This window comes from Cetorhinus maximus, chromosome 25 (genome assembly GCF_964194155.1).
Source record: "Cetorhinus maximus chromosome 25, sCetMax3.hap1.1, whole genome shotgun sequence".
In the NCBI taxonomy this organism is placed as follows: domain Eukaryota; kingdom Metazoa; phylum Chordata; class Chondrichthyes; order Lamniformes; family Cetorhinidae; genus Cetorhinus; species Cetorhinus maximus.
Window position 1 is genome coordinate 353,013 of NC_135903.1, and position 27,649 is coordinate 380,661.

Below are 27,649 nucleotides of genomic sequence, written 5' to 3' on the forward strand. Positions count from 1 at the left end.
TGGAATTAAGAGCTGTCCAATTGATGAGCATTAGGCAGGAAGACAATGCGGTCGACAGCAAAGGTTGCAGGTCAAAGACGGCTGCTCCATGGTTACAGTCACAGAGGACTTTGTTTGTAAACTTTGGCTCGGGTTATTCCACTGCTGTTAGAGGCGTAGGAACCTGATTGGAATGAATCAACTAGGGAGTTGCAGGACAGATGGATGTAGATTTCAAAGGTGACAACTTCACTTTCCTCCCCAGTCCATAGATAAGGAGGGTTGGGTGGCAAGATGCCACAGAAGGGGGTCACAAGTGAGTTTTTTTTAAAAAAAGAGATGAAAGCGTTTTGAAAGGAGGAGGACAATACATGAGAAGGAACCATCTAGAACATCAGTTAGCACAGGTGGAGCGGTAAAAAGAGGGTGCTCAAAATGGGAAGTTGGGCATTAAGAAGTGGGAACTGGGTCTAGATAGCAGGAAGTGGGTCTCTTAATGAATTTAGATTATTGGGGGATTGGGAGGCAAGGGGACAAATTGAAAGCAATCAAGACAACAGAATCAAGAGTCCATTTTAGTGGCTGTCATCCCTGATCTCCTCACACCTATTGTTAGAGATGAGAAGGTGGAGAAAGAAGGGGAGGGGAGTTTAAGGAAAGAGTGGTAGCATAGAGCAGCAGCCAGTGATTATCTATCTGAGCTTCCCAGAACAATGCTACGGTAGTGGTAATTTTGGGGGGGAAATGAGACCCAATTGAGCTTGAAATGCTTCAGCCAGCTCTAGTGTTGCACAAAATATATTCAAGTGTGCACCCCTTGGGCTGGAGCAAGCAAATATTACAGCCATATTCAGGGAATGACTGGAATGTAAGAAAAATGAAAGAGTTAATGTGGGCAATGGTAGGGGTGGGATATAAGAGGGTTGGTGGTAAATGGACAGCTAAAGTTCAGGCAGGCTTTAGTTTCAAAGTACAGCTGTAACTAACTTGCAGAATGCCTTTTCCCTGGATCAGAAGCAGAAGAGTGTGAAGTTAGGGGTGTGAGGGATACAAGGGAGTGGTCAAAGTTGGCCTCAACAATTGAGATCACGGCAGAAAATCCACAAGAGCTGTCAAGATTGCAGGGTTGGCACTGAATATGGATAACAGTTAATATGGAAGGAGAGGTTGAGAGAGGGCTGGGGGGTGGTGAATTCCAAAAGGTGGGGCTGGGGAGAAAGGGGAGCAAAGATATAAACTGAAATCATCAGGGATAAAAAATATTCCTCAGTGCAGAAGCTGAGGAAGCATAGGATGGAGAATATCTGAAGAAAAAACTCCATTTGGGGACTCAGAGTAGACTGTTAGTACTTTAAAATGAAAAGCAGGTGGGACAGGTACAAAAAGGTGCTCAGGAAGTCAAGTTGCATCTTGACAAATAGGTGTCACAAGTAACATTTCTTCAAGTGACCTGACACAAGCTGGGAAAATTCACCTTCAAGTTGGAATGTTAGTCAAAGCCGAGAATTGAACCTTACCTGCAGGTTGGAGTTCCAATAACCAACACTGAATCCACCACCAGCCAACGCATTTGAATTTTAGCATTTCTAAAATGCCTCCCTCTACAGATTTCTAAAGTGAAAAGGACATTCTGACTCAAGACATATCTGGATCTTATACACCATCTCTGACAGGAATGTTGAGGGTCACGTTTCCAAGACATTAAGAGCAAGGTAATTTTAATAAGAAAAACACTGCAATACACTTTGTACCATAAAACAATTTTACTCAAGAACTAGCAGGAAGGCACTCATCCACTTGAACATCCTCAGCAACATTATGGACGAATCACAATTTAGTAATTTTCCTAGAAAGAAACCTTTGCAAGCATCAAGACACAAAGGTAGATTGACCTAAGTTACATTCTCTGGCCATGTAGTTCAGGTTATTTTTATACAAATTAATCTCTATATAGACTTCATCTTCTCATCCTCCCAGGCACAAACACAGCAAGAATGAGTATTCACCATTTACTAAGCATTTCCATCAAGTCATCCCAAAACAAAAAAAATCATCCTTACAGACCTTTCTGGGACTATAATTCATTGTGGTAGGACAGGGCTGTTGCTAAGATATGCTTTGGGTCCATTTGAAACACAAGCAAGAATGCTGCAAAATCCAGTCACTAGAATTTTTACATAATTTCTGTAGCTATGCAAGTAATCAACCCAGATTTTAGGAACAGGTTTAATTTCAAACAGTTAGTGCTTACTCCATTCCAAAAAAGAACGGAGGGCAGAGTTTTGATGTATCAAATAGGGGATGTGCTTTGGAGTTCACAGCAGGCCAAAATTTTCATAAAGATGAAATACAAAATATTTTTTCCCCCTGATACCACTAGAGCTTGAATAAAATAAATGTTCAACAAGAGAGCAAACAGATTAAAAATAAATCTACACCTATGAAAGCATTTGCTTCATGACTACAATACATGTTTTTTTTTATAGATGGTTCATTAATTATGCTTTATCATTCATTGCTTACAAAGGAACTATTGGCAACAAACGTAAATGAGGATATGCAAATTGCCTGATAACAACAGGAAAATCCTGCAACACAGGACAGCAGGTGGCAGAATAGGATAGCAAAATGTACTTAAACTTGGGTTGAGTACAGCAATGAATGATGGGTTGAAAATAGTTCTTCCGACAACCATGAGGATAATCCGTGAGGAGATTTAAAATTCACCCAAGTCAGTTCCCAAATGGTTGAATCCACAGTAAAAAAGTGGGGATGGTGGCAGAATTTTTCTTCTAAAGGCAAGGGTAAAGTACAATATTGGGCAGAGAAGGACATGAAGGCTGAATCTACTTCAGAATGTACTATCCTAACAGTGCTAGACATTGGATACTAAAAAGTAGAAATTTCCTCTTCAAAGATATCCCTCAAATTGATCAGCATTAAAAAGTTTATAAAAATGGGTTTAGAAGTTTAGAAGCATTTATTTTGAATTATTGATCAATGGCCACATTTAAATAAATAATGGAGCCTAGCAAATTAAGGACCATTTTAACGAGGAAAAGTGGATGTTTGTGTATTACTAGAATTGGTACACATACACACCCAGACAAGTTGGCAACTTCAGTTTGCCAGATGGTAAAATTCAGTGGAGACCAAATATTTGCCCACTGAGAAACAGGAGTGAAATATCACAATGGGCTACTATCATACACAGTGTACGTTTGACTACTTGCCAAGGGAACAGTGATTGTATATGCATGTGCTTTTCTCTCAGGGATGGAGTCAGCTTGGGGAATGTTAGAATGATTACTGCGATTTCATCCTGCAGGTTAATTCACCAAACTATTTTTGGTTATAAGAAAATTGTCTCCATCAAATGGGTGTGGCTCCCTGTAATAAATCAACGCCATTTAGCCTACTTCCTAAGATCTGGTTTCTCAATTTCTGACTTAGGGTTATTTTATTTGTCAACATCTGAGTATTTTGAAATCAAATGTCCAAAATTTCATGCTATGACTTTTTTTTATAAAATAAAATGGTACAATATTACATACAAGGAAGAAAGGCTCATCCATATTGGAAATCTTGCGCCATTTTAGCAAAAAATCTTTTTAGATACCAAATTTATTCTTTTATAGAGGCTGGATTTCTCTAGATGGAGATGAAACATGCCAACACTCTTTGGATTACTGGAAGCTTTATAAATAGCCAGCTGTTTCAATAACATCCCACACACTGCTATAAGCAGAATATGGTTACATCTACTCAACAGTCGAAACATTTGCGTGGGTGTAGAGTGCAATACAGGCCATGAATCAAGTTTACTTCCAAGATACAATGTCAATTCCTTCCAACTGCCCCACAGCCACAAGTTCATAGCCATAGCTTTACTCAAAGGATGATTTGATCCAAATGTATTCTTTAACCCATTGAACAGCTCTGGAATGGTCATCCTCTGAAATAAATGTGTTTTAAAACTATTCTGAAATAGTACTCAAAAGAAAGTAAATTTTTAAAGATTACATCTGTAGGATGTTTCAAAATGCTTCACAGCTAATGATTTACTTTTTCCAAGTGGAGCTAATGTAATGTAGGCAAACATGACAATCAATTTGTATAAAACGAGAAATGAATGAATGGATGATCAGCTAATCTGTTTTTGAAAGTGGTTGAGGGGAGAAAGTAAATTTAAAAAGTAGATTATATCTGTAGGATGTTTCAAAGTGCTTCACAGCCAATGATTTACTTTTTCCAAGTGGAGTTAATGTAGGCAAACATGACAATCAATTTGTATAGAACGAAAATGAATGAATGGATGATCAGCTAATCTGTTTTTGATAGTGGTTGAGGGGAGAATTTTGGCCAGAACACCCACTTTATCTTTGGACAGTACCTCCAAGTGGGCACACTGCGCCTAGATTTAACAGGTCACATGTTGGCACGTCTAACAATGCCGCACACCCTTGGTACTGCTTGGAAGTATCAGTTTAGATTTTATGCTGAAGACCTGGAATCACCAGGAACTCTTGATTGAAAGAATAGGGGGAAATGCCCCCCTGTTAAAAAGGCAAGCAAGATCATAATGGATATAAAGCATTTTCAAGCTCATTAAGTGAAGACTTTCAGTTTTCACAGTGCAGCAAGAAAACAAATGACCAGCGGTAGAAGGGGATCTAAGTCAAGTCAAGGGGAGGAACTTACTGGATTTAGTAGAAGGGGGGGAAAAAATAAATCAGTAACAGAAAATAATGGATTTTAAGATGGACAAATCTCCTGCGTATGATGGTTTCCATTCCCACGTATCAAAATAAATGAGAGAGAAAATAGGCAAGGCAGAATCACTTTGAAACCTTTCCTGAGCTTTTACAAACATAAATCACTCTCAAGGCATTTAGGACTGTTTAGCAGTGTCCAGTGCAAAAGCTCACAGTAATAAAGGTAAAAATTTAACAGGGAACGAAAATTTAACATCCTTTCAGTCACCAATGGGAATCACATTGCAGAAACACAAATAGGAAACTCTGATTCAGTTAAATTTCACATGCAATAAATATAGTACTCATATGATCAGGCCTCAGTTATAATCAGTCTACAAGGTTAGTGTTGAATCCAGAAGCCAAAGAAGAATTGGAGTATCAAAAAGAGTTCCCCACAAACGACTACAAGATGCTGAATCAAATAGTTTGCTATTGCCAAAGGTTACTCCACAGCACAGAACTAAGGAATTAAATGTGATAATATATCAGCAGACAGTAAAAGACAGAAAAACATTTGAGTAGATCGCCAATTAATATGATACCTGACATCTCGGGGCAGAAGCATTTACTGACTACAAATAAAAAATGTGAAGACAGCAGGCAGAATTCAGATCATGTCACTTAGCTTTATAGAAGAATGGCACTCTACAGTTCTTAAAACTTTTCAGGTCACGCCACCAAAACATTGTAACATATCTGTTCCTTGCTAGCAATGGATATTGCCGATACTTGGTATCTGAGGGAACATTGCCACAGGTTCTAAGCTGCTTTCAAGTGGATTTGTTCTGAGGAGTTGAACTGACAAGGCAAGGAGGCTTTACTGAAATGGATTATATCACCAGTAACAACCTGAACTATTGCTCTGATTACCTAATACTGATACAAAGCAACAATGCAAATGAAATAATCTACACAGAAGATTGTCAAGTCTTATGAAAATATGTACTTTAGGTATCCTCCATTAAGAGGTTATGATCAGCTATATTCAAGACAATTTAACTTTAGCTGCTAATATCATGTCTGCCATTGGGAGGTTTAAAAACAAACACTATTTTGAAACTAGAACATTTGGCTCATTACTTGGCAAATCACACTAGTTTTCTATTTTGTGGATTAATTTTTGCAATAAGATATTCAAAGCTGCAGAAAGGCATCAGTTTTCACTGGGCTAGTTGGCATTATAGGGATTTTGAGTGCTCGGCAGCCAGAACATCATATGTTGCATAACGCAACTCCAATTACAGCTTCTTTTACATTTTTTCACTTTAAATGAAATTATTTAATTCATACCAGGTTTTAAAATGCGTTTGTACTGGTTAATTAAATTACTAGCTCTAAACAGTTTTCGCAATATGACTCATTGGCTCCAAAATTAATTTTCCAATTGAGAAATGTTAAATTCTCCATTAAGATATGAATAATTATCAAAATGATAATTTTTCTGTTGCTTTCTTAGGAGTTCAGCAACGAGTGCCATTCCTTCACTGCCGACTGAAATCTGGGCCAGTATTCCAGGGTGAAACATTGAAAGTTTGAAATTTCCAAGCTCATCCACAAGTTCATTTTATTTATGTTTCCACTATTTGTGTCCCTATCTGGGCAAATCTCAAAGACTTCTGTACAGTTGGATAACCACCACTGTACAGACTGATCTGACTGCAGCTCAATATTCACATGGATAGTAAAAACAGAACATTCACAACAGACACTGAAAATAACTGCACAAAATAGGTTCTTATTTACCTGTTTTAGCTTCCCTTGTTAATCGTTTCCAGTGTTATAAAATGCAAATACTTACCTAAAACTGTAGTCGGAGGTCAGAACTACAGTTCCCGGCAGCCGGCCGGGAAATTACCACACATGCGCAGTTAGCGTTTTTACCTTCTTCAGGTCGGGAACCGGCCCTGCACATATGTGCATAAGAAAAGGAAGCAAAAACGGCGTGAGAAAACAGTTCAGGTCACCTGACCTGTGAGGGCCATTGTGAAGGCGTTCCAGGGAGCAGGACACAGAGACAGGGAGAGTTCAGTGTGTTTCAGAGTGAAGAAAGGGGTTTCTCAGCTCTGAGAAAAGTACAAGGCTAGTGGGACAGTAATTAACTGAATAGTCAGTTATAGGACTCAGTAACGTGATCAGTTTAGCGGTGTTTAGTGGAAACTGAGTTTAAAGTGCGGTTATTTTTGGGTGTCTTGTGGAGTGATACTAATTGGGTGAGAAGCATCAAGTGAATGCTCAAGAATTCACCAGAAGAAAACCATTTGCACATGTGCCAGTCCCAAGCAAGGAGCCTTTGTGTCAAGCTAGTGGTAACTCTTCACTGGTTTGTGTCTGTAAAGATATTGCTGGGTAAAGGAATATTGGTAAATTAAAATGTGTTTGTAGTGAGATCTTTCCAACCTTTATGTCTGGTGTATATAGCTCATTTTTCTCATTTAATAGATGTTTTATTCTGTTTGTTAAAAGCTAATCACCAGACTCCCGTGAATTTGTTCAGTAACTTTCCTTCACAGTTTCAAAAAAAAAAGTTAGGATCATTGAAGCTAGGTTTCACTCTGAGATAAAAGCAAAAAACTGCGGATGCTGGAAATCCAAAACAAAAACAAAAATACCTGGAAAAACTCAGCAGGTCTGGCAGCATCGGCGGAGAAGAACAAAGTTAACGTTTCGAGTCCTCATGACCCTTCAACAGAACTAAGGAAAAATAGAAAAGAGGTGAAATATAAGCTGGTTTAAGGTGGGGGGGGGGGAGAGGTAAAGCTGGATAGAGGGCCAGTGATAGGTGGAGATAACCAAAAGATGTCATAGACAAAAGGACAAAGAGGTGTTGAAGCTGGTGATATTATCTAAGGAATGTGGTAATAAAGGTACAGATAGCCCTAGTGGGGGTGGGGTGGGGGGGGAAGGGATCGAAATAGGCTAAAAGGTGGAGATAAAACCTTGGATGGAAATACATTTAAAAATGGAAATAGGTGGGAAAAGATAAGTCTATATAAATTATTGGAAAAAAGGGGGATCGGAATGGGGGCGGGGATGGAGGAGAGAGTTCATGATCTAAAATTGTTGAACTCAATATTCAGTCCGGAAGGCTGTAGAGTGCCTTGTCGGATGATGAGGTGCTGTTCCTCCAGTTTGCCTTGAGCTTCACTGGAACAATGCAGCAGGTCAAGGACGGACATGTGGGCATGAGAACAGGGTGGAGTGTTGAAGTGGCAAGCGACAGGGAGGTCTGGGTCATGCTTGCAGACAGACCGAAGGTGTTCCGCAAAGCGTTCACCCCGTCTGTGTTTGGTCTCTCCAATGTAGAAGAAACCGCATTGGGAGCAGCGAATGCAGTAGTCTAAATTGAGGGAAGTGCAAGTGAAATGCTGCTTCACCTGAAAGGAGTGTTTGGGCCCTTGGACGGTGAGGAGAGGGGAAGTAAAGGAGCAGGTGTTGTACCTTCTGCGGTTGTATGGGAAGGTGCCGTGGGAGAGGGTTGAGATGTAGGGGGTGATGGAGGAGTGGACCAGGGTGTCCCGGAGGGAACGATCCCTGCGGAATGCTGCCGGGGGGGTGAAGGGAAGATGTGTTTGGTGGTGGCATCATGCTGGAGTTGGCGGAAATGGCGGAGGATGATCCTTTGAATGCCGAGGCTGGTGGGGTGATAAGTGAGGACAAGGGGGACTCTATCATGGTTCTGGGAGGGAGAGGAAGGTGTGAGGGTGGATGTGCGGGAGATGGGCCGGACACGGTTGAGGGCCCTGTCAACCACCGTGGGTGGAAAACCTCGGTCAAGGAAGAAGGAAGACATGTCAGAGGAACTGTTTTTGAAAGTGGCATCATCAGAACAGATGCGACGGAGGCGAAGGAACTGAGAGAATGGGATGGACTCCTTACAGGAAGCGGGGTGTGAGCAGCTGTAGTCGAGGTAGCTGTGGGAGTCGGTAGGCTTGTAATGTATATTGGTGGACAGTCTATCACCAGAAATTGAGACAGAGGTCAAGGAAGGGAAGGGAAGTGTCAGAGATGGACCATGTGAAAATGATGGAGGGGTGGAAATTGGAAGCAAAATTAATAAATTTTTCCAGGTCCAGACGAGAGCATGACGCAGCACTGAAGCAATCATCGATGTACCAGAGAAAGAGTTGTGGGAGGGGGCCGGAGTAGGACTGGAACAAGGAATGTTCCACATACCCCATAAAGAGACAGGCATAAATGGGGCCCATGTGGGTACCCATAGCCACACCTTTTATTTGGAGGAAGTGAGAGGAGTTTAAGGAGAAATTGTTCAGTGTGAGAACAAGTTCACTCTAAGATATGACTTGTCTAGTATTCTCAGCTGGGATCGTAACACCAGTCATGTTTTTCCTTCCTCATCCAACTTCTCTCTAAACCCAGCCTCGCTTGCTTTATTATGGAAAGAAGAGTGGAAAACATTCCCCCAATGGCTTATCAGTAAACATGTGTCAATTTAGCTCATTTTAAGCCACGTTCTCATCTCTGGGCTTAATTGGCATATTGCTACAAGTATGTTACAGACATTCATTGCCCTTACATAAAATTATATAGATGACGTAACCATGGCTCAGTTGGCAGCACTCTTGCCCAAGTCACCAGGTTCCAGGCTTCCCAATCCAGGACTTGAACATAAAAGTCAAGGTTGATTCTAGTGCAGTGCTTCTGTCAGAGGTGCCTTCTTCCAGAAGTAACTTTTTTTACTTAGTTCTGTTGAAGGGTCATGAGGACTCGAAACGTCAACTTTGTTCTTCTCCGCCGATGCTGCCAGACCTGCTGAGTTTTTCCAGGTATTTCTGTTTTTGTTTTGGATTTCCAGCATCCGCGGTTTTTTTGTTTTTATCTCTATTTCTTTCTCCTTCATCTGCTTATCTAACTTCCCTTAAATGCATCTAGACTATTTGCCTCAACTACTTCCTGTGGTAGCAAGTTCCATATTCTCACCACTCTCTTTGGGTAAAGAATTTTCTTCTGAATTCCCTGTTTGATTTCTTGGTAACCTTGTCATTTTGGTAGTTTTGCTCTTCCCCACAAGTGAAAATTGTGTTTACTCTATCAAAACTTTTCTATTAGGTCACCCCTCAGCCTTCTCTTTTGAAGAGAAAAAGGGACCCAAGCCTTTTCATCTTTTCCTGATAGGTATGACATTTAAGTCAATGTTTTAAAGTCCTAATATTAATGTTCACTACAATTCTTGTGTGAAATTCAATGCCTCAAAATACACCCACCAGCCACACCCTAAAGCCGTGAAGCACAAAGTACTCGCTCATGACACAATTGAGGTTTGAGAGAGAAAAAATCTGCAAATACTGCCAGTTTTTCCCCACAGCTCAAGCAGATAAATTCAGAGATCTGACATGATACTTTATTTAAGCATCTTTTTTGACATTTTACTATGTTAAAGGTGCTATATGAATGCAAGTTGTTGTTGTTCCGATCCCAAAAGCAACTGAAGCAAATAAAAACTCCAGTATTTTCAGAAACATAATCCAATCTTCAAAACATCCTAAAGTCCCCAAATGTATAATCTGTTACTTACAAGGGAAACTAGTTAATAAGTAACTTCAGCAAATAGAACTAAAGGAAGTCACTGACTCTAATTCCTCACAGTATAAAAATTAAGCCTACATAGTAAAAGACTGTTTTAAAAGTTTCCCATCTGGCTGTAAGAGACTATGTTAACTGCTAACTAATAGTGAAGTTAGGAGGACTGGCCAAACATAGCATAATCAACCCCAGACTCTGTATGAAGAAATCAGTTACATTGATGGGAGTTTATTTTGTGGGATATTAAATTCTGCAGAATTTATTAGCTTCACACGAACAATAAGGAATATCAAAGTATTCTTCACAAAATTATATTGCTAAGTTGCTAAATTTTAAACCAAGGATTACAAAGCAGTGACTGAAATGTGACTGTCTGAAGGTGATATATACAATTAAAGAACGTGGGAAACAGAGTCCAAGATAAATATGTTAGTGAAATTAGCTTTTCTGCCGATTTTGTCACAAGTACTAATGGGTTCACTACTGCTGAAAACACATTCCTGAAAGGTGGTAATGAGGTGGTTTACTTTCATGTTTGTACTGATATGGTCAGACCTCCAATCAGGATAATTGCCAAGGAAGCACAAGGAAAAAATTAGAAAGGTTTTGTAAAATTGTAAATTAAATGGTTAGTGGGTAAGGTGTAATAGTCAGAAATACACAAGTCTCCAACGTCAAATCCTGGCCTACACTGAGCGACCTGACTTTTGCCTGGATTGCAATAGGTCAGCTAGAATTGGCTTCAGCACAACTAAGCAAAGGAAGGCGGTAATGGAAAAATGTCAGGGTTTCCACTTGTGATGACTACCCAGTCATCTCCCGGTTAGAAGATGCTCAGAATTTAAAGCACAAAGATGATAATTTGACCCTTTCACTTGCTCTACGTTTAATCCAATACTCATTTAAAAGTTTCTTATTTAAATACATACCATTTGCACTTTAAAAGCAATTATGGACTCTTTCCATCAATATAAAGAATCGTTGAATTATACAGCACAGAAGCCTCCTTCTATACCTTAATGACCTGATTCATCTGTGGGCATCAGCTAATATGATAAGGCTCAGCACTGATGACCCCATGGGTGATTCCTTCAGCTGATACTCACCACCTAAGTTCACACTTAAAAAATGACGTATCTGACAGGGGTGGTGCCATGGATCCCACTGCTATCATGACTCTGGACTCAATGAGAATTGGAGGGTGGGAATAAAAACATGATTACAAGATCAAAAGTCTGTCTCACTTAGCCTTAAATATATTAATTGACCCAGCCTCCACTGCTCTCTGCGGAAAGAGAACTCCAAAGTATAACAACCCTCAAAATAAAATCCTCCTCCGTCTTAAAAGGGAAACCCCTCATTTTTAAACTGTGCCCTTAGTTCTAGACGAACCTCACAAAGGGAAACATCCTCCTAGCATCTACCCTGTTGAGTCACCTCAGAATCTTATGCATTTCAATAAGATCATTTCTCATTCTTGGAAGTTCCAATGAATATCTCCTATCTCTTCTAATCAAAATCAACTATTATTCCCTTGTCCCTCATATACTTGTCAAATTTTCCATTAAATGCATCTATACTCCTCGCTTCAACTATTACTTGCGATAGCGAGTCCCACATTCTTACCACTTTTTGGGGGGGGTTTCTTCTGAATCCCCTATTGGCTTTCTTGGTAATATGTAACATTGATGGCCTCTAGTTATGCTCTTCCCCAAAAGAGGGAACATTCTATCCCCATCTACTCTAACAAAACCTTTCATAAATTTTAACACCTTCTATTAGGTCACCCCGTTAGCCCTCTTTTCTCAAAAGCCCTTTGTGCAAAGCTTTTGAAGAATCAAAACAGTTGTGAAAACAAGATTCAAAATCTCTGGCCAGACTGGCACCTCTGAACTTCAACCAAAGCCAAAATGTCAATGTTGATCTGCATCTTTGTGTTTTCCCATTCATTTTCCTTTGACTGATTGTCATCTGTTTGCCTTCTGATGAGGTATGGGTCCCCTAATTCCAGCAATTTACCAGCACATTCAACAATGAAACCAGGATGTCAGCACCAATCTGGTTATTTAAGTTTGGGGCAACAGAACCAAGCAGGATTCAATCTTCAAAATACACATGGACCTTTCACTTGGGATAACTCATCACAGATTGTCTATTTTGGGTTAAACACACCTATGTGAAGTGCATTTTTAATATCAAAATGCACTGTATGAATGGAACTTCTTGTTATTGGCAGCAATGTAATTTCTAGCTGTTTCTTTTTCTCCTCTAGCCTAGGGACTAAGACCAAAAATAACACCCCTGTCTTCATCCAAGATATAGTAATTCATCAAAAGTTAAGGGTTGAACCCAGAACCTTCTTGACGTGCACGGTTCAAGGTCACACACATATTACATTTGGTCATTCAATAATCAATCAGTCATTCGGTAACATAGTTGAACTTCTTAAAAAAAAATCTTAATTAAATATGACAACTCCCATCAGATGAAGCAAACATTGCAAATTAAGCTCTTATCTTACCAGTGCAAACGAAGAGCGTGCAGAAACGCAGAAAGACCCTCCATGATGAGAAGAATTACAACCGTCAGCACAGCAAAGGCAGCAAATATGAAGAAGAGGAGAAAAGAACCACCAAAGCTGTTTACTGATAGTCCAAGGTGCATAACCATGGTCCACAGAACTTCAGAGAGCTCTGAAACAGGGAAAAAAATGCTATTTATTTAAATTCAATTTCACAGATTTATAGGAGGTGAAAATCAGTAGGCAGGCTTAACAGCTACAAATTTATTGAATCTTTTTAAAAAGGGACTTAACTAAGAAAAGACTATTGTCAGGACTTTTTTTTTTTTGCATGTTTTTAGGTAAAATCTCAAATTTGAATTTAATGTTGAACTTTAAGCCATTCAACAGACAAGCAGAAAAGTTCTACTATGGTTAAGACAGAATACATTTAGCATGAATGACTGCTTATAAAAAAAAATCCAAATGCTAACATTTTAGCCTATCTGCTGTTGCACAATCACAGGGTCATTTATCTATTGGTACATTTACCCTTCACATTCAGAAGACAAACAGATAAAATGCACTCCCTATCTAGGAATTCGGGCCATGGCAATACTTATAATTGCTTCGCATGAATTAACATCGGGCTTAAATTATTGCTGACTACATTCTCAAATCTATTCACTGGCACAAATATTCAGGTTGAACAAAATGCTTCCTGCCAAGCATTAGTCTGAAGTTAGGTCTAGATGGCTGGCACAGTAGGTTACATCTCCCTCACATAGCATTCAATAAATTAAATGTACACAAAATGGTGAGGCCAAGCGTTCTCCTCACTGGACTCAGCCGAATGCCACATCTCCCTCCCTAGGAAATGCACCCCAATTTGAACAGGAAACTGAGCTACAACATAGCCCAATTCTGTCAGCATTCCAAATTGGTGGCATTGCACAAGGTCATGATACCTCTTGTAAGAATGCCTTTGCAAATGACAATTATTTTTCTGTTGAAGCTAACTGTTGACTATTCATTAACCTGATTATTCTGCCAATTCATTTCCTTTCAAGGGGCTTAAATGTTACTCTCGTCATGATCATTGGCAGCAATGTTTATTTAATTGACAAAATTCAGTACTGGTAAAATCAAAATTGAATCACAGTCATCTGAAAATAACCCTTCCATCCGCTGAGCTAAAAAAATTCACCAAGTAGCACATTTTTAACATTTGATCCTGAATGTTAGACTTAATTTTCTGAGAAGGGAAATTGCCAGCTTTTTAAAAAATTCATTCATGGGATGTGGGTGTCACTGGCTAGGCCAGCATTTATTGTCCATCCCTAATTGCCCTCGAGAAGGTGGTGGTGCTTCTTAAAATGTCAACTTTGTCACGGCTAACACCCTCACCTCAGAGTCAAAGGGCGGAATTTTCTGTGCCTGCTGGCAGCGGGTGTGATAGGCAGAGTAAGTGGATAATATGGTGCGATCGGTTTCACGATGACGGGAAGGCAGGTCACGATTGCCTGCTCAGCCCGTGTTTCCTGCCATCGGGAATCTTATTGTAATACATCAGCATATCATCAGGCCAGCCCGCCAGGCTTTTGCGCCCCACTGGATCATCTGTCCACGTCAGTGGGAAAGCACACCGCCGTGTTTCCCAAGAGCACAGGGGCAACGTGCACTTATTGGCCTGCACTTTGGGTGAACTGGAGGTGAGTACACAGCAACATTCTGCAGAGCTCGCCAGGGTCTCCTGTTTACAGGCTTCGGGGGTGCCAGGGAGTCAGGGCTAAGTGCCAACCTGCCAGAATGGTGGCACAGGGGGTGGTTCAGGGGGAGTGCAGCCTTGCTGTTGAAATGACTGGTGGTGAGGTGGAGGGGAGAGATGGGCAAGGGCAGCCCTGCCATTGAATAAAGCGCACAAGCATTCAGGGTGGGGGGGTTAGGGTGGGTGAAGGAAGTGGCCACGCATTCAGGAAACCTGTAGAAAGTGACCATTCCTCTGCAACTGAGAGTTCAGGTGCAGCTACACTGATATGATTGGGGTCAGGCTCCTAGCTTATCTTCCCATTCAAGGAACGCAGAGGCATCAAAGTGCCACCAACTTCTGCAGACCCACCCTCCCCAGCACAGACTGCAAATTCATGAGCACTTTAGTGGACTGCAAAGCAGTTGGACTGCACACATTGTACAATCTCCTTGCTAACGCTGGCCATGTAACAGTCACTGCTGGAGGCACTCACAGCCTCTTGCAATGTCAGCATCCCAGTTTGGACAGTTCTCCCCCATGGTTCAAGCTAGCAGTGGAGCCATGCAGCACGCTAATCTCTGGCCATCCAAGTGGTGGCCAGCACTCTCCAGGAAGCGTTAAGGGGCCGTCACACTTGACCAGGACAGGTTCTTAGTACACCCACAATAACCATGTGTCTCTCTCATCCTGCAGGAGTACAACATCAGGATCATGGATCCTCGTGAATTAGCTGTATGCCTAATGGCCTACAGAGAGCGAAGACGACAGCGGAGAGTGCTACTGAGGCTGCTGGCTGTGGAGGCAGGAGCAGCCACCTCAGAAAGGAGTGACAGCTGGGGCTCCCGCACACAATGCCCAAGAGCCATGGCGAGCTGTGACTGGTCAGCGCCCAGTGACACGCAGGGTCTATAGACACCACCTTTCATTCCTGCAGATGACAGTGAACCATTGTCGCCGAAGACTGCAAGTGCCTAGGGAATTGGCCGCTCACATCTGCCATTTACTGCAGGATTTGGCGCCATGGGGACATGGAGGGCGTCCATTGCCACTGGCTGTGAAAGTGACCGCGGCGCTCAATTTCTACGCCAGTGGCTCCTTTCAGGGCTCCACTGATGACCTCTGTGGGATCTCTCAAGCCTCCGCCCACAAATGCATCCATGAGGTCACAGATGCCATCTTCACAGGGGCACACAACTTTGCGCATTTTACCCGGGACCAGAATACAAAAGCGATTGTATTCGCCCAGATCTCAGGTTTCCCACAGGCGCAGGGTGCAATCGACTGCACTCACATGACGCTCAGATCTCCACTGCAACACCCAATGGACTACATCAACCACAAGGGCTTCCATTTGTTGAATGTGCAGCTGGTGTGCGACCACCAGAAACACATCCTCCAGGTGTGCACAGGTTTCCAGGGAGTGTACACGACACCTACATCCTCAGTCGGTCATTGATCCCTGGAGTCTTCCAGGATCCACAGAGGCTGCAGGGTTGGCTCCCTTGGGAACAAGGGCTACCCACAGAGGCCGTGGTTGATGATGCCGAGCGGCGGCCTCAGACTGCAGCAGAGCGATGGTATAATGAGGCTCATGCTGCAACTCGCAACTTGGCGGAGCAAACCATTGGGATGCTGAAGGTGCAGTTCCAGAGCCTGGACTAGTCTGGTGGAGCCCTGCAATACAGTCTGCAGAAGGTGTCATGCACTGTCATCCTCTGCTGCGCCCTTTACAACCTGGAGCTTCAACGGGGAGATGAGCTGACTGAGAAGGAGATGGAGGAGCTACACGTCTCCTCCAATGAGGATGACGCCAACGAGGATAAGGCTGAGGAGGTCCTTGTAAGCGACGATGACGTGGCTGAGTCCTTGCACTGGGTAGATGAGACAGGCGCCCTCGGGAGGCCCTCATAGCTGCTAGATTTGCAAAGGGTGATGACAACATGCAGTGAGTTGACCCCATAGTTCATCACATCGATTTGTGAACGTTTGACTCCAATCTGGCTTATGGTAGCACAAATACCCTCTGGGGATGCTCCTGTCATGGAAACGCGGTGAAGGCTTAATAGTCGCTCAGTTGCAGGAGGATGATTACGACATGCATCGAGGACACTCCATAAGTCTTCACACAGCCTTTGAGAATGTCTGACTCCTGTCTGGCCGAGGGCACCTTGCATGCGCTCCGTGATCTGGGTCATATCAGAGACGCAGCCATGAAACTTTAAAAGCATCTGATGCTTTGTCCCCTTTCAGTACCTGAGCCCTGCAGGAGCTGGAGCACAGCATCTGTGGTCATAGATGAAGAGATGGTGGTCAGCCCCTCCATAAAGGTGTTGAGAGCACACTAAGAGAATGAGAACTCTGTGGCACCCGCCCACTACATTCTGGCAGCAATGACAAGCACCAAGGTGCAGGCATCAGTAATGTCTCCAGGGAGTAAGAGACCGGACCATCACTGTGGTCTGACGGCTGTACAGAGCACAGGGAAGAGGCCTCGGACTGAGACACCTGCCTTTTATCCTGTGGAGAAAGGTTTTACATCTGAGTGACAAGAACACTGCTCATCAGAACAAGGAGCCATAGGCAAGGAGAAATTCTTGAGTTTACTGACAATAGTGAACAGTATGCACAAGTGATTAACACCTGTGCCCAGACTGTGCAACTAATTCTCTTTAACTGTCCTAACCTTGTCGCTATATCTTGGTGCTCCCCAGACAAGACAGCAGAGGTGGAGGCAGCCTGCTGACTGCACTGCCCTGTCTGTGGTGACTTTAGCGGGCCTCTGGAGAGCCGAGACTTGAAGGGCCCCGGCTTGCTTTTAGGGTCCTGCTGTGTGGCAGTGGCACCCTCCTCGGCCTGTGGAGCTAGAGCTGTTGAGGTCACAGGAAGAGGGGTGTCAGATGGGGTGGACAGTGAGTCACCTGGATGGATGGATCTGGAGTGTGCACCTGCGAATCCTCCCTCCATATGGGGGCCCGGGATCCCCAGGTTGATTCCTTGAGGAGCAGGGGTAGCCGGAGTGAGATCGAGCTGCTCGGCACCCCTCTCGCTTACACACTGTTGGAGGCCAACTGTGGCATCAGCGATGGAGCTGAGCCCACGCAGCAGTGCAGGAGCAAATGGACCAAATTCTCCATGGCAGTCACCATCCTACCAGTGTTGTCCTTGGTGCATTGGCATGCTGGCGCTATCACCTCAGACTGAAGGCAGACAGACTCCTCCATCATGCCTTGCAATCTGAAGAGTGCAGCGGACATTTCTTCCTGATGTTCCCACGCTTGCCTTTGCAGCTCCAGCAACCATGACATGACCGAGTCCAGAGGCTCGTCAGCTGACTCAGACTCAGCACCATTCTGGCCTCCAGCAGTCCTCCGTGTGCTAGACACCTGGGACCCTGCCGCCACCTGCAGTGGCTCAGACAATGCCATGCGCTCATCAGATTGTGATTCCAGGGCTACTCAAAGCTAGGTCTCACCGAAGTGGAAGGCGTGGGTGAGCGCTGTGACAGGTCTTCAGGAGGGGTGCCTCCAGATTCCTCTTCAGACGTTTCTTTGGAGCTTGATTGGAGGCCCTGGGTCATAGACTCTGTCGGCTGTTCAGCAGATGTGCCTGCGAAAGCAAGTGGAGATAATTAGTGCATGGCAGTGGCCTGTGAAAGAGGGACACATCACTCACGGCGTGGCTGTCTGTTGGGTGTTGCACTGCTGGATCCTCACTTGCTAGAGCACTGCTAACCTCGCCATCAGCACAGGAGCGGTCCAGGTCCTTGCCGGCCAGCTGGATGGCTCTGTTTTCAAAGTCCGCGAGGACCTTGATTTCAGGAATTCCGCCACCGATCTGCGACCTCTCTCTCTTGTTGTGTGCCAGCTTGTCCTGCATGGGTAGAGATGGAGAAAGTGTAAGCAGGACGCCTGCCAGGCCAGATGACAAGTATGCCTGGCCTGTGTGGGTGTTGAGTGGTCCCATGGATGGGACGAGGACAATGACGGTGAGTGTGAGAGAGTGAACGGTGATGTCCCCTGAACCGGCAGAGAGTACAGTCCCTGTGGATGTGTGGTAGGTTTGAGAGTGAGAGTTGAGTGATGAGATGAGTGACTTACCCTGGTGGAATGGAGGAGATCGTTCATCCTCTTGCAGCACTGGGTGGCTGTCCTCTTTTGCAGGGCGTTGGCGCTGACCACCGTCTCCCAAGCTGGGTTAGTGCTGTTGCTGCCCATCCTGCGGCCAGAGTGAGGACATCCCGGCGGACCTCCGCAGCATCCAAAAGTCGCTCAAGAGACGCGTCGCTGATGCCTGGGGGCTTCAGTCTTCTTCAGTTTCAGGGCCATGTCACCCATGCAGCGGCGGTGAGCTGGAAGCACTGAGATGTGCGCTTGCGGTTGGATTTTAAACACGGCTCCCGGCGTGATGCGGCAGCAGGGTGACGGCAGGCAGGTGAAATGGAAGCCTGCCTGCCATGGAAATGGCGTGTTTCACAGAAGTGCATAAATAACGAGGCGGGTTCAGGACGATACGGCATGAAAACCAGCCATCGCGGCCATTGGACAAAATGCTTTACCCGTCCACTACCGCACTTTGTGCAAATTTGGGAAAATTCCACCCAGAATGTCATGGATTCAAGGGCACTGCAGAAATTGAGTGCATAGTATCGATTAACATTCCAACGAAGTAGGAAAGAAACCTGAACTGTTGGATGAGTCATAAGAGAACTAGACAGTTAAAGCAGATTTTAAAATCTTGGGAAATATTTCAACCATTACTAAGGATTAACTTGGAATTCCTGGGTTTGTTTTTTGCACCCATGGAATAGGGCTACATACCAGGAACTTAAGCCATATATAAACATCACCTCTCATGTTTGGAAATCCATCTCATCTACTAGTAATACAAATTTATTAGTCATAGACACACATTTATTAAGAGTGCTTCCTAAGTTGTACTTACGTGCATGAGCCAGACTCAGCGCCCACAATCGTAAGTAGGAGGCAGTGTTGGAAACACATCCTAAGCAGTACTCAATGGTATGGATGGCCTGATGCACTGCAATGTCACCAAAATTAAACTGCAAGCAATAGATTAAAAAAAGGTCTCAATGTGAAATTATATAGGACATAAAACTCTATTCACATGCGGCTTTTCCAAAACGTTCCTAGAAAAAAGTATTATCGGAACTTGGAAAGTATGTAAAATATCCAAATCTATACATTTAGTTCAACCCCGATTTTTGAAAAATTGAGCTGAACTTTGAACTTGAAGTATGGGGAACATGAGTGATGAAAATGAAATGCTTTCACATTTTGCATTCAGGTCAGGGAAAATAAATTACTGTTAAAATGCTCAATGTGCTTCAATCCCAACCTCAGAAGAACAGCACTACTGTACTTAGACAACATGTTTTTGCATCAGCGAGCTTGGTCTCTTCTTTATCAAATTGACAATTTACACAGGATTTTGTGCTGTGTACATACACCCCATTTGAATGTGTGCTGAGGCTGCCCAAAATCAACTCTATCAAGGTCATTATAATCACCAGAGAGTTTGAGTTGGATACAAACATGATCCCGGAGTGCAAGAAAGCATGATGATCAACCTCACAACCCTTACGGCCTTGTCTTAGGAGGGAAAAAAAGCATAAAAATTGTGAGTTCAACAAAGGAGTGGGGTTGTGACATTCCCAAAGAAATACAGGGGAAAATAATAAAAACTGACAACCTTAGCTTGCCTTGCATCTACTCTGGAGTAATATTAGCAATGAAGCATGAGTAAGCACCTAAACCACCTTTACAACATAAAACCTTAGTGTTGAAATTCAGAATTTCCTTGAATGACATTCAATATATATCAAATGCCAAACAGGTTTGTATAATTAAAAAGTTACTGAGTATATACTGTGTAAATGGATAATGAAATAAACAAGAGTGCCTTGACAGACTCAAAGCAGGCAATAAACACAGCCTTACCAATTCTTCCACAGTGGGCTTGCAAAAAAAGTTACACATTTAGTGCAGTTAAATGCAATGAGAACATGAACACATAGTTAGTAGATATTAAGATGCATGCACAATATGTGTAAAAATCACATCCGCTTTATTGAAAATCATCAGCAAAAAAAATTAATTCTCTCAAACAGGACTCAGGGATTTACTAAAAACTGTGTCATTCCTGTAACTGTAGGGTCAAAGGCTCCTGGTCTTTTTTAAAACAGTAAAAAAGAGAGGGTGCTGAAATTAGAAAGGGAGTTTTATCTATTACAAAATGTCAATTTTGAGAGGTTTTATTCAATCACCAAACCCCACTAGTGACATTAGACCTTGAACAGAAGTGGGATTTAAAACAAAACAAAGAATATGAGTCATTATAGTTACATTTAGTCATAAAGGCTAAGGGAAGGTTTTACAGCATTCAGAATGAGGTTACAAATTTTATATTCTTGAAACCTATTTAAATAGCCAAACTAAAAAAAAACATCATTTTCCTGCATTATCCCCATATCCCTTGATGTTTTTAATAAGTAGAAATCTATTGATCTCAGTTTGGAACATGCTCAAAGTCTGGGGCAGAAGGCTCCAAAGGTTCACATCCAAGTGAAGAAATTCCTCCTCATCTCAGTCCTAAATGGCCTGCCCCTTATTCTGAGATTGCCCCTGCTAGTTCTAGAACCCTCCCCCCAGCTTTGAAAACATCCTTTCTGCACCTGCCCTGTTGAGCCCTCTAAGAATTTTTAATGTTTGAATGAGATCACCTCCCATTCTCTGAACTTCAGAGAACAAAGGCCCAGTGTATTTAAGCATTCCACATAGGGCAATCCCTCCATCGCAGGAATTAATTCAGTGAACCTTTGTTGCACTCCCTCTATGGCAAGTATATCTTTCCTTAGGTAAGGAGGCCAAAACTGCACAGACGGAAACATGAGGAAAAACTTCTTCACCCAGGAGGGTGGTGGGGATGCAGAACCCCTCAACTCTTTTGAAAGGTACCTGGATCATCAAAGTACTGTAACCTGCAAGGCTATGAACCAGGTGCTGGAAGGTAGGAAATAGAATGGGCGGCCATTTTTTTAAATTTTATCTTTTTCAGCCGGCACAGACACAATGGGCTGAATGGCCTCTTTCTGTGCTGTAACTTTTCTGTGGGTCTAATACTCCAGGTGCGGTTTCACCAAGGTTCTATATAATTGCAGTAAAACATCTTTACTCCCATGTTCCTACTCAAATCCTCTTGCAATAGAGGCCAACATACTATTTGCCTTCTTAATTCCTTCTGTACACCCAAATCCCTTTGAAGTTCAACACTTCCCAGCCTCTCACCATTTAAGAAATACTCTGTATTTCTGTTTTTCCTACCAAAGTGGATAACCTCACATTTCTCCACATTATATTCCATCTGCCAAATATTTGCCCACTCACTTAGCCTCTCCAAATCTCCTTGAAGCATCTTTGCTCCTCCTCAACTTTCACTTCCACCTAGTTTTGTGTCATCTGCAAACTTGGAAATATTACATTTAATCCCCACATCCAAATCATTGATATAGATTATCAAATAGGGATTTGGGGGCCCAAGTACTGATCCTTGTGGCACCCCACTAGTTGCCAACCTGAAAATGACCATTTATTCCAACTCTGCTTTCTGTCCATTAACCAGTTCCCAATCCATGCCTGTTTATTACCCCCAATCCTATATGCTCTAATTTTGTTTACTAACCTCTTGTCTGGGACCTTATCAAAAGGCTTCTGAAAATCTAAACATACCACATCAACTGGTTCCCCCTTATCTATTCTGCTAGTTACAGAGAAGTCCATGGAATAGTAAACTCACTCAGAGCACACAAAGTGGAGAACAAGGTCAATATGACAATGTGAAGAAAAATAACTCCATTAACAAATTGTATACAGCAATACAAAACTTAACATTTCTGTTACTCTTCAACTTGTGTGGACAATTCACAATGAATGCCCTTTCACTTTTCCTTCAAAGTGCAAGCTACAGGAATAACATGAGGCAAAAGGTCAACTCCATCATAGCTGCTGCTCAACGAAGAAAGTTAAATGCCCATGAACAAAGCAAGTTCTAGTTATTGCATTGAGCCATAGAGGTCTACAGCACAGAAAAAAGGCCCATCGAGTCTGCACCGGTCAAACAAGTACCTAACTATTCTAATCCCATTTTCCAGCACTAGGCCCACAGCTTTGTATGCCATGGCATCGCAAGTGCACATCCAAATACTTCTTAAATGCTATGAGGGTTTCTGCTCTACCACCCTTTCAGGCTGTGACTTCCAGATTCCCACCACCCTGTGGGTGAAAAAATTCTTCCTCACATACCCTCTTAAACCTCCTGCTCCTTACCTTAAATCTATGCCTCCTGGTTATTGATCCCTCCACCAAGGGGAAAAGTTCCTTCCTGTCTACCCTATCCATGCCCCTCAATTTATACTCACTTCCTCTCCATCTTCTGAATGGGTATCAAGCTGGTCATGTTGGATTATCTCAGCATCCTCCTCAGTTGGTCCATTCCCAACTCTTATACCGCCAAAGTTATGTGTCCCCTATGAAACAGCAAAGACAACAGTGTGAAATGTGGTAAAGGTTAAAGACAGATAAGACTTTTAGTGGTTAATGAATCCTCTACAATGCACACAACTGCATATAGACATAACCATTTATTGTTCCTTTTGTTTAAAAATGGCCAGTTCTCATATCTACCTCCTAATTTGTCAATCTTCCTTGATTTTGCTGTGTTGCTTATTAAACATGTATAATCTTGACCTCATGGAAGCTGACATTGAGTCCTGAATTACTTCCTTCAACTCCCAGTTTTCATGATGGCCTACCCATACCTCTTCAAACTTGATACCTTTGTCATCTCTATTTTCCCCTGCCACGTTCATAACACAGCCCTTGACAATAGTTACATAGGTGATAGCATGTAGTCCAGGGCTTACAGCTTCACTCTAACCAATTCTAACACTTCTTGCAACATTACACATGCTTTATCCCCTCATAAATCAATTTCAAAGTCTAAAAATATTTTCAGTTGCTTCATGGAATTCATCAACTCTCAGATGCCATCAAAAGAGAAAAGAAGAAAGCCAAAATGAGAAAGAAATAATCACAGGAGTTGTTACAGTGCAGAAGGCCACCGTGTCTGCACTGGCTCCCAAACAAGCAATGCGCTTAGTGCTATTCTTCCACCTTATCCCCATAACCCTGTACATTCTTCCTTTTCAGATAACAGTCCAATTCCCTTTCGAATACTTCAATTGAATCTGCCTCCATAACACTCTCAGGCAGTACATTCCTGAGCATAACCACTTGCTTTTGGCTTCTTTTGACAATTATTTTAAATCTGTACCCTCTCACTCTCGATCCTTTCGTGAGGGAGAACAGTTTCTTCTTATCTACTCTGTCCAGACCCCTCATGATTTTGAATACCTCCATCAAATCTCCTCTCAGTCTTTTCTGCAATGAAAAGATTTCCAACTTCTCCAAAGTATCTTCATAATTGAAGTCCCTCATCCTTGGAACCATTCTCATGAACTTTTTCTGCACTCTCTCCAATGCCTTCACATCCTTTCCTGAGTGTGGCGCCCAGAACTGGATGCAATAGCTGAGGCCAAACTAGTGCCTCATACAAGTTCAACATAACCTCCTTGCTCTTGTGCTCTATGCCCCTATTAGTGAAGCCTGGATGCTGTATGTTTTATGAACCATGTTTTCAACCTGTCCTGTCACCTTCAATGACTTAAGCACATATACACCCAGGTCTGTGCCTGCACCCACTTTAGATTGTACCCTTCATTTTATATTGTTCTATGCATGTTCTTCCCACCTAAATGAATCACTTCACATTTCTCTGCATTGAGCTTCATCTGCCACTTGTCTGCCCATTCCACCAACTTGTCTGTCCTTTTGAGGTTCTACACTAACCTCAAGATTTACAATGCTTCCAAGTTTCATATCATCCACAAATTTTGAAATTGTGCCCTGTACACCATGGTCGAGGTCATTAAGAGCAGCAAAGGTCAAAGCACTGACCCCTGGGGAACTCGACTACAAACCTTCCTCTAGCCTGAAAAACATCAATTAACCATTACTCTGTTTCATGTCACTCAGCCGATTTCGTATCCATGTTGCTACTGTCCCTTTTATTTAATGAGTAATAACTAGGCTCATAAGTCTGCTGTGTGGCACTGTATCAGATGCTTTATGGAGGTCCATGTACACCACATCTACAGCACTGTCCTCATCAACCCTCTGTTACCCTACCCCTTCATAAAACTCCAAGCAAGTTAGTTAAACATGATTTTCCCTTAAGAAACCCATGCTGGCTTTCCTTAAATAACCCACATTTGTCCATGTGGCTATTAATTTTGTTCCAAACACTGTTTCTACCCTACCAAAGTTGAACTGACTAGCCTATAGTTGCTTGGCTTATTTTTACATCCTTATTTGAACAAGGGTGTAACTTTTGCAATTCGCCAGTCCTCTGGCATCACCCGAGTCTAAGGAAGACTGGAAAATTATGGCCAGTCCTTCCGCAATTCCCACTCTCACTTCCCTCAGTATCCTTGGATTCATCTCGTCGAGTCCTGGGGCCTTATCAACTTTAGGTATAGGCCACCTAATACCTCCTCCTTATCAATTTTAAAGTCATTCTAGTGTATTAATGACCTCCTATTTCATCATGGCCTGGCTGCATCTTCTTCCTTGGTAAAGACAGATGCAAAGTATACATTTAATATCTCAGATATACCCTCTGCATCCATGCATAAATCCCTTTATGGTCCCTAATCAACCCTACTCCTCCTTTTACCACCCCTTTACTATTTATAAACCTATAGAGGACCTTTATTCCCTTTTATGTTGATTGACAGTCTCTTTTCACACTCCTTTTTTGTTTCTCTTATTTGCTTTTTCACCTCCTCTCTGAACCTTCTATATTCCGCCTGGGTTCTCAATCATGTTTTCTACCTGAATCTGTCATACGCACACTTTTTCCTTCAAGTTAATTTCTCTTCCGTCATCCAGGGAGCTCTGGGTTTGCTTGCTCTACCTTTCCCTTTTGAGGGAATATACCTTGACTGCGCCCAAACTCTCCCTTCTTTATAGGTAGCCCATTGTTCAGCTACCATTCCCCTGCCAACCTTCGACTCCCATTTATTCAGACAGATCCGTTTTTACACCTTTGAAGTTGGATATCCCTCAGTTAATTATTCTTACTCTGGATTGCTCTTTTTGTCCTTTTGCATTGTCAGCTTAAGCCTTATGATACAATGATCATTATCGCCAGAATGCTCTCTACTGACACTTGATCCACTTGGGCCACCTCATTCCCAAGAATCAGGTCTAGCATTGCCTCCCTTCTTGTTGAACTGGAAACATACTGTAGAAAATTCTCATGAACACACTCTAGGAACTCTTGCCCCTCTCTGCCTTTTACACTTCCACTATTCCAGTCTATCAGCCCCTCATTATAACTACTCTATAATTTTTGCATCTCTCAAAAAAAGGGAAGACAATAGGAAAGCGCTGCCATGGAAAATGAAAAATTCACATTAGCATATCAGGCATGTTTTTCAGGTCAATATATTTTGTTTGAACAAAGTTTTACTATGTACCTTGCTATATACCTAGGAGAACTTAAATGGGAAAATGTTCCATCGTCAAGCATCAACATCCCTCAAGCTTAACGAGCAAATATTTACCAAAATATGTAAGTTATATAATACAAAACAAAAAACTGACAATGATGGCAGAACTCAATACAGTGGAATATAAATACTGTTCCCAAATAAAACTTCATATAATATCCACTGTAATCTTTAATAATTTTTTTCTGTTCAAGGTGAGGGATTTCAGCACTAAAAGACAACTTTCAACCTACTGTCCATATCAAGCACTCAACCACTTTCCCTATTGTATCCAACATGTACTAAACTTTTTCCAAAGAGCACCCTTACAAGTTTCCCTTTACCAACTTTACTCCTTGCTTAAACTAAGGTTGCCAATGAATGCTTAATTAAAGGACATTTTTGCACTACGTGTCTATATCGACCCTGAACTGGGTTGTGGATGATTACACAAACTTAACATAGGGGAATTACACCTAACAATAATTAAACAGTATTTCACTAATTAGTCCTGGCTGGATTCAAACCCAGAACTCAAAGCAAGGAAGGATTAGTGGAGTACCATACTGAACTATGCATGTTTCTGCCATCTACAGTAGTGGAAGCTACATGTAAAAATCTACATGTGAATTCAGAAATATATATTAAAAAAAACTTACCAAATGCTTTCTCCTCAAATGCTGATGACGCAGCACCAATGGTTTCACCACAAGCATACATGGAACACACAGCAGAGCTACAATCACCAAGAAGGACTGCAGACCTTGCTGTTAAAATAGAAAACTTAATCTATTACTATAGTTTGGTAAAAGCGGCCAGTTAAAAGTTTACGAACTTTTGAACTAGTGTTGATTTAATGGAGGGGGGAAAGAGACGAAACAGAACAGCAAAATTGTATTTTTTTTCCCAACTCTTTGGGCAAACATATCAATCTACTGTTATACAGAACAGGCACAACCCCAGGCCACTCAAGCAACATTTACTAATTGGTCAGTATTCGAAATGGGTGGGCAGGTGGGGGAGAGAGATTTAAAATTTAACAGTGAGTATGAAGATAGCCAAATATATCTGTTTAGAACACGTTCTTAACCCTCATCTATAATCAACATCTCCAAGCATTTACGTACCTGTCCTTTATACAGGTATTTCATGTTTTTATCATTGTATGTGAATAGGAACATATTGATGAAGTGGATGAGAAGACTGGGAGCATCTTTCGATGTCCTAGCATCATAAGCGGACCACTTGTAGAAAATGAGGATAACAAGGTAGCCAAACAAACATAGCATAAAAATTATTTCGGGGATAAAGCTAAAATAGATGTTCAGTGGCTTTTTAAAATATCTAGAAATAAAGGAGAAAAAGAGACATCATGAGAATTAGAAATATTCAACAATTTACCACTCAATTAGTTTCCAATTGCTTGCAAAAATAGATCAAGCACCTCATAAATTGTTTGCCCCTCCCAATGTGCCTATCAGTTAATTTAATTAATA

The 27,649-nt window shown here is 42.2% G+C and overlaps 1 protein-coding gene across 2 annotated transcripts in view; it reads right to left on the reverse strand.

Moving 5' to 3' along the window:
- LOC144667781 (V-type proton ATPase 116 kDa subunit a 1) overlaps positions 1–27,649 on the reverse strand; it is a 67,520-nt gene that overhangs the window by 5,057 nt on the left and 34,814 nt on the right. For both annotated transcript variants that reach the window (XM_078529222.1, XM_078529221.1), the window contains exons 16-20: positions 27,281–27,497; positions 26,813–26,920; positions 22,962–23,069; positions 19,469–19,586; positions 12,799–12,970 (exon numbers count right to left, since the gene is read on the reverse strand). In XM_078529222.1, the coding sequence (XP_078385348.1) occupies positions 12,799–12,970; positions 19,469–19,586; positions 22,962–23,069; positions 26,813–26,920; positions 27,281–27,497 (723 nt within the window). The remainder of the gene's footprint in view (positions 1–12,798; positions 12,971–19,468; positions 19,587–22,961; positions 23,070–26,812; positions 26,921–27,280; positions 27,498–27,649) is intronic.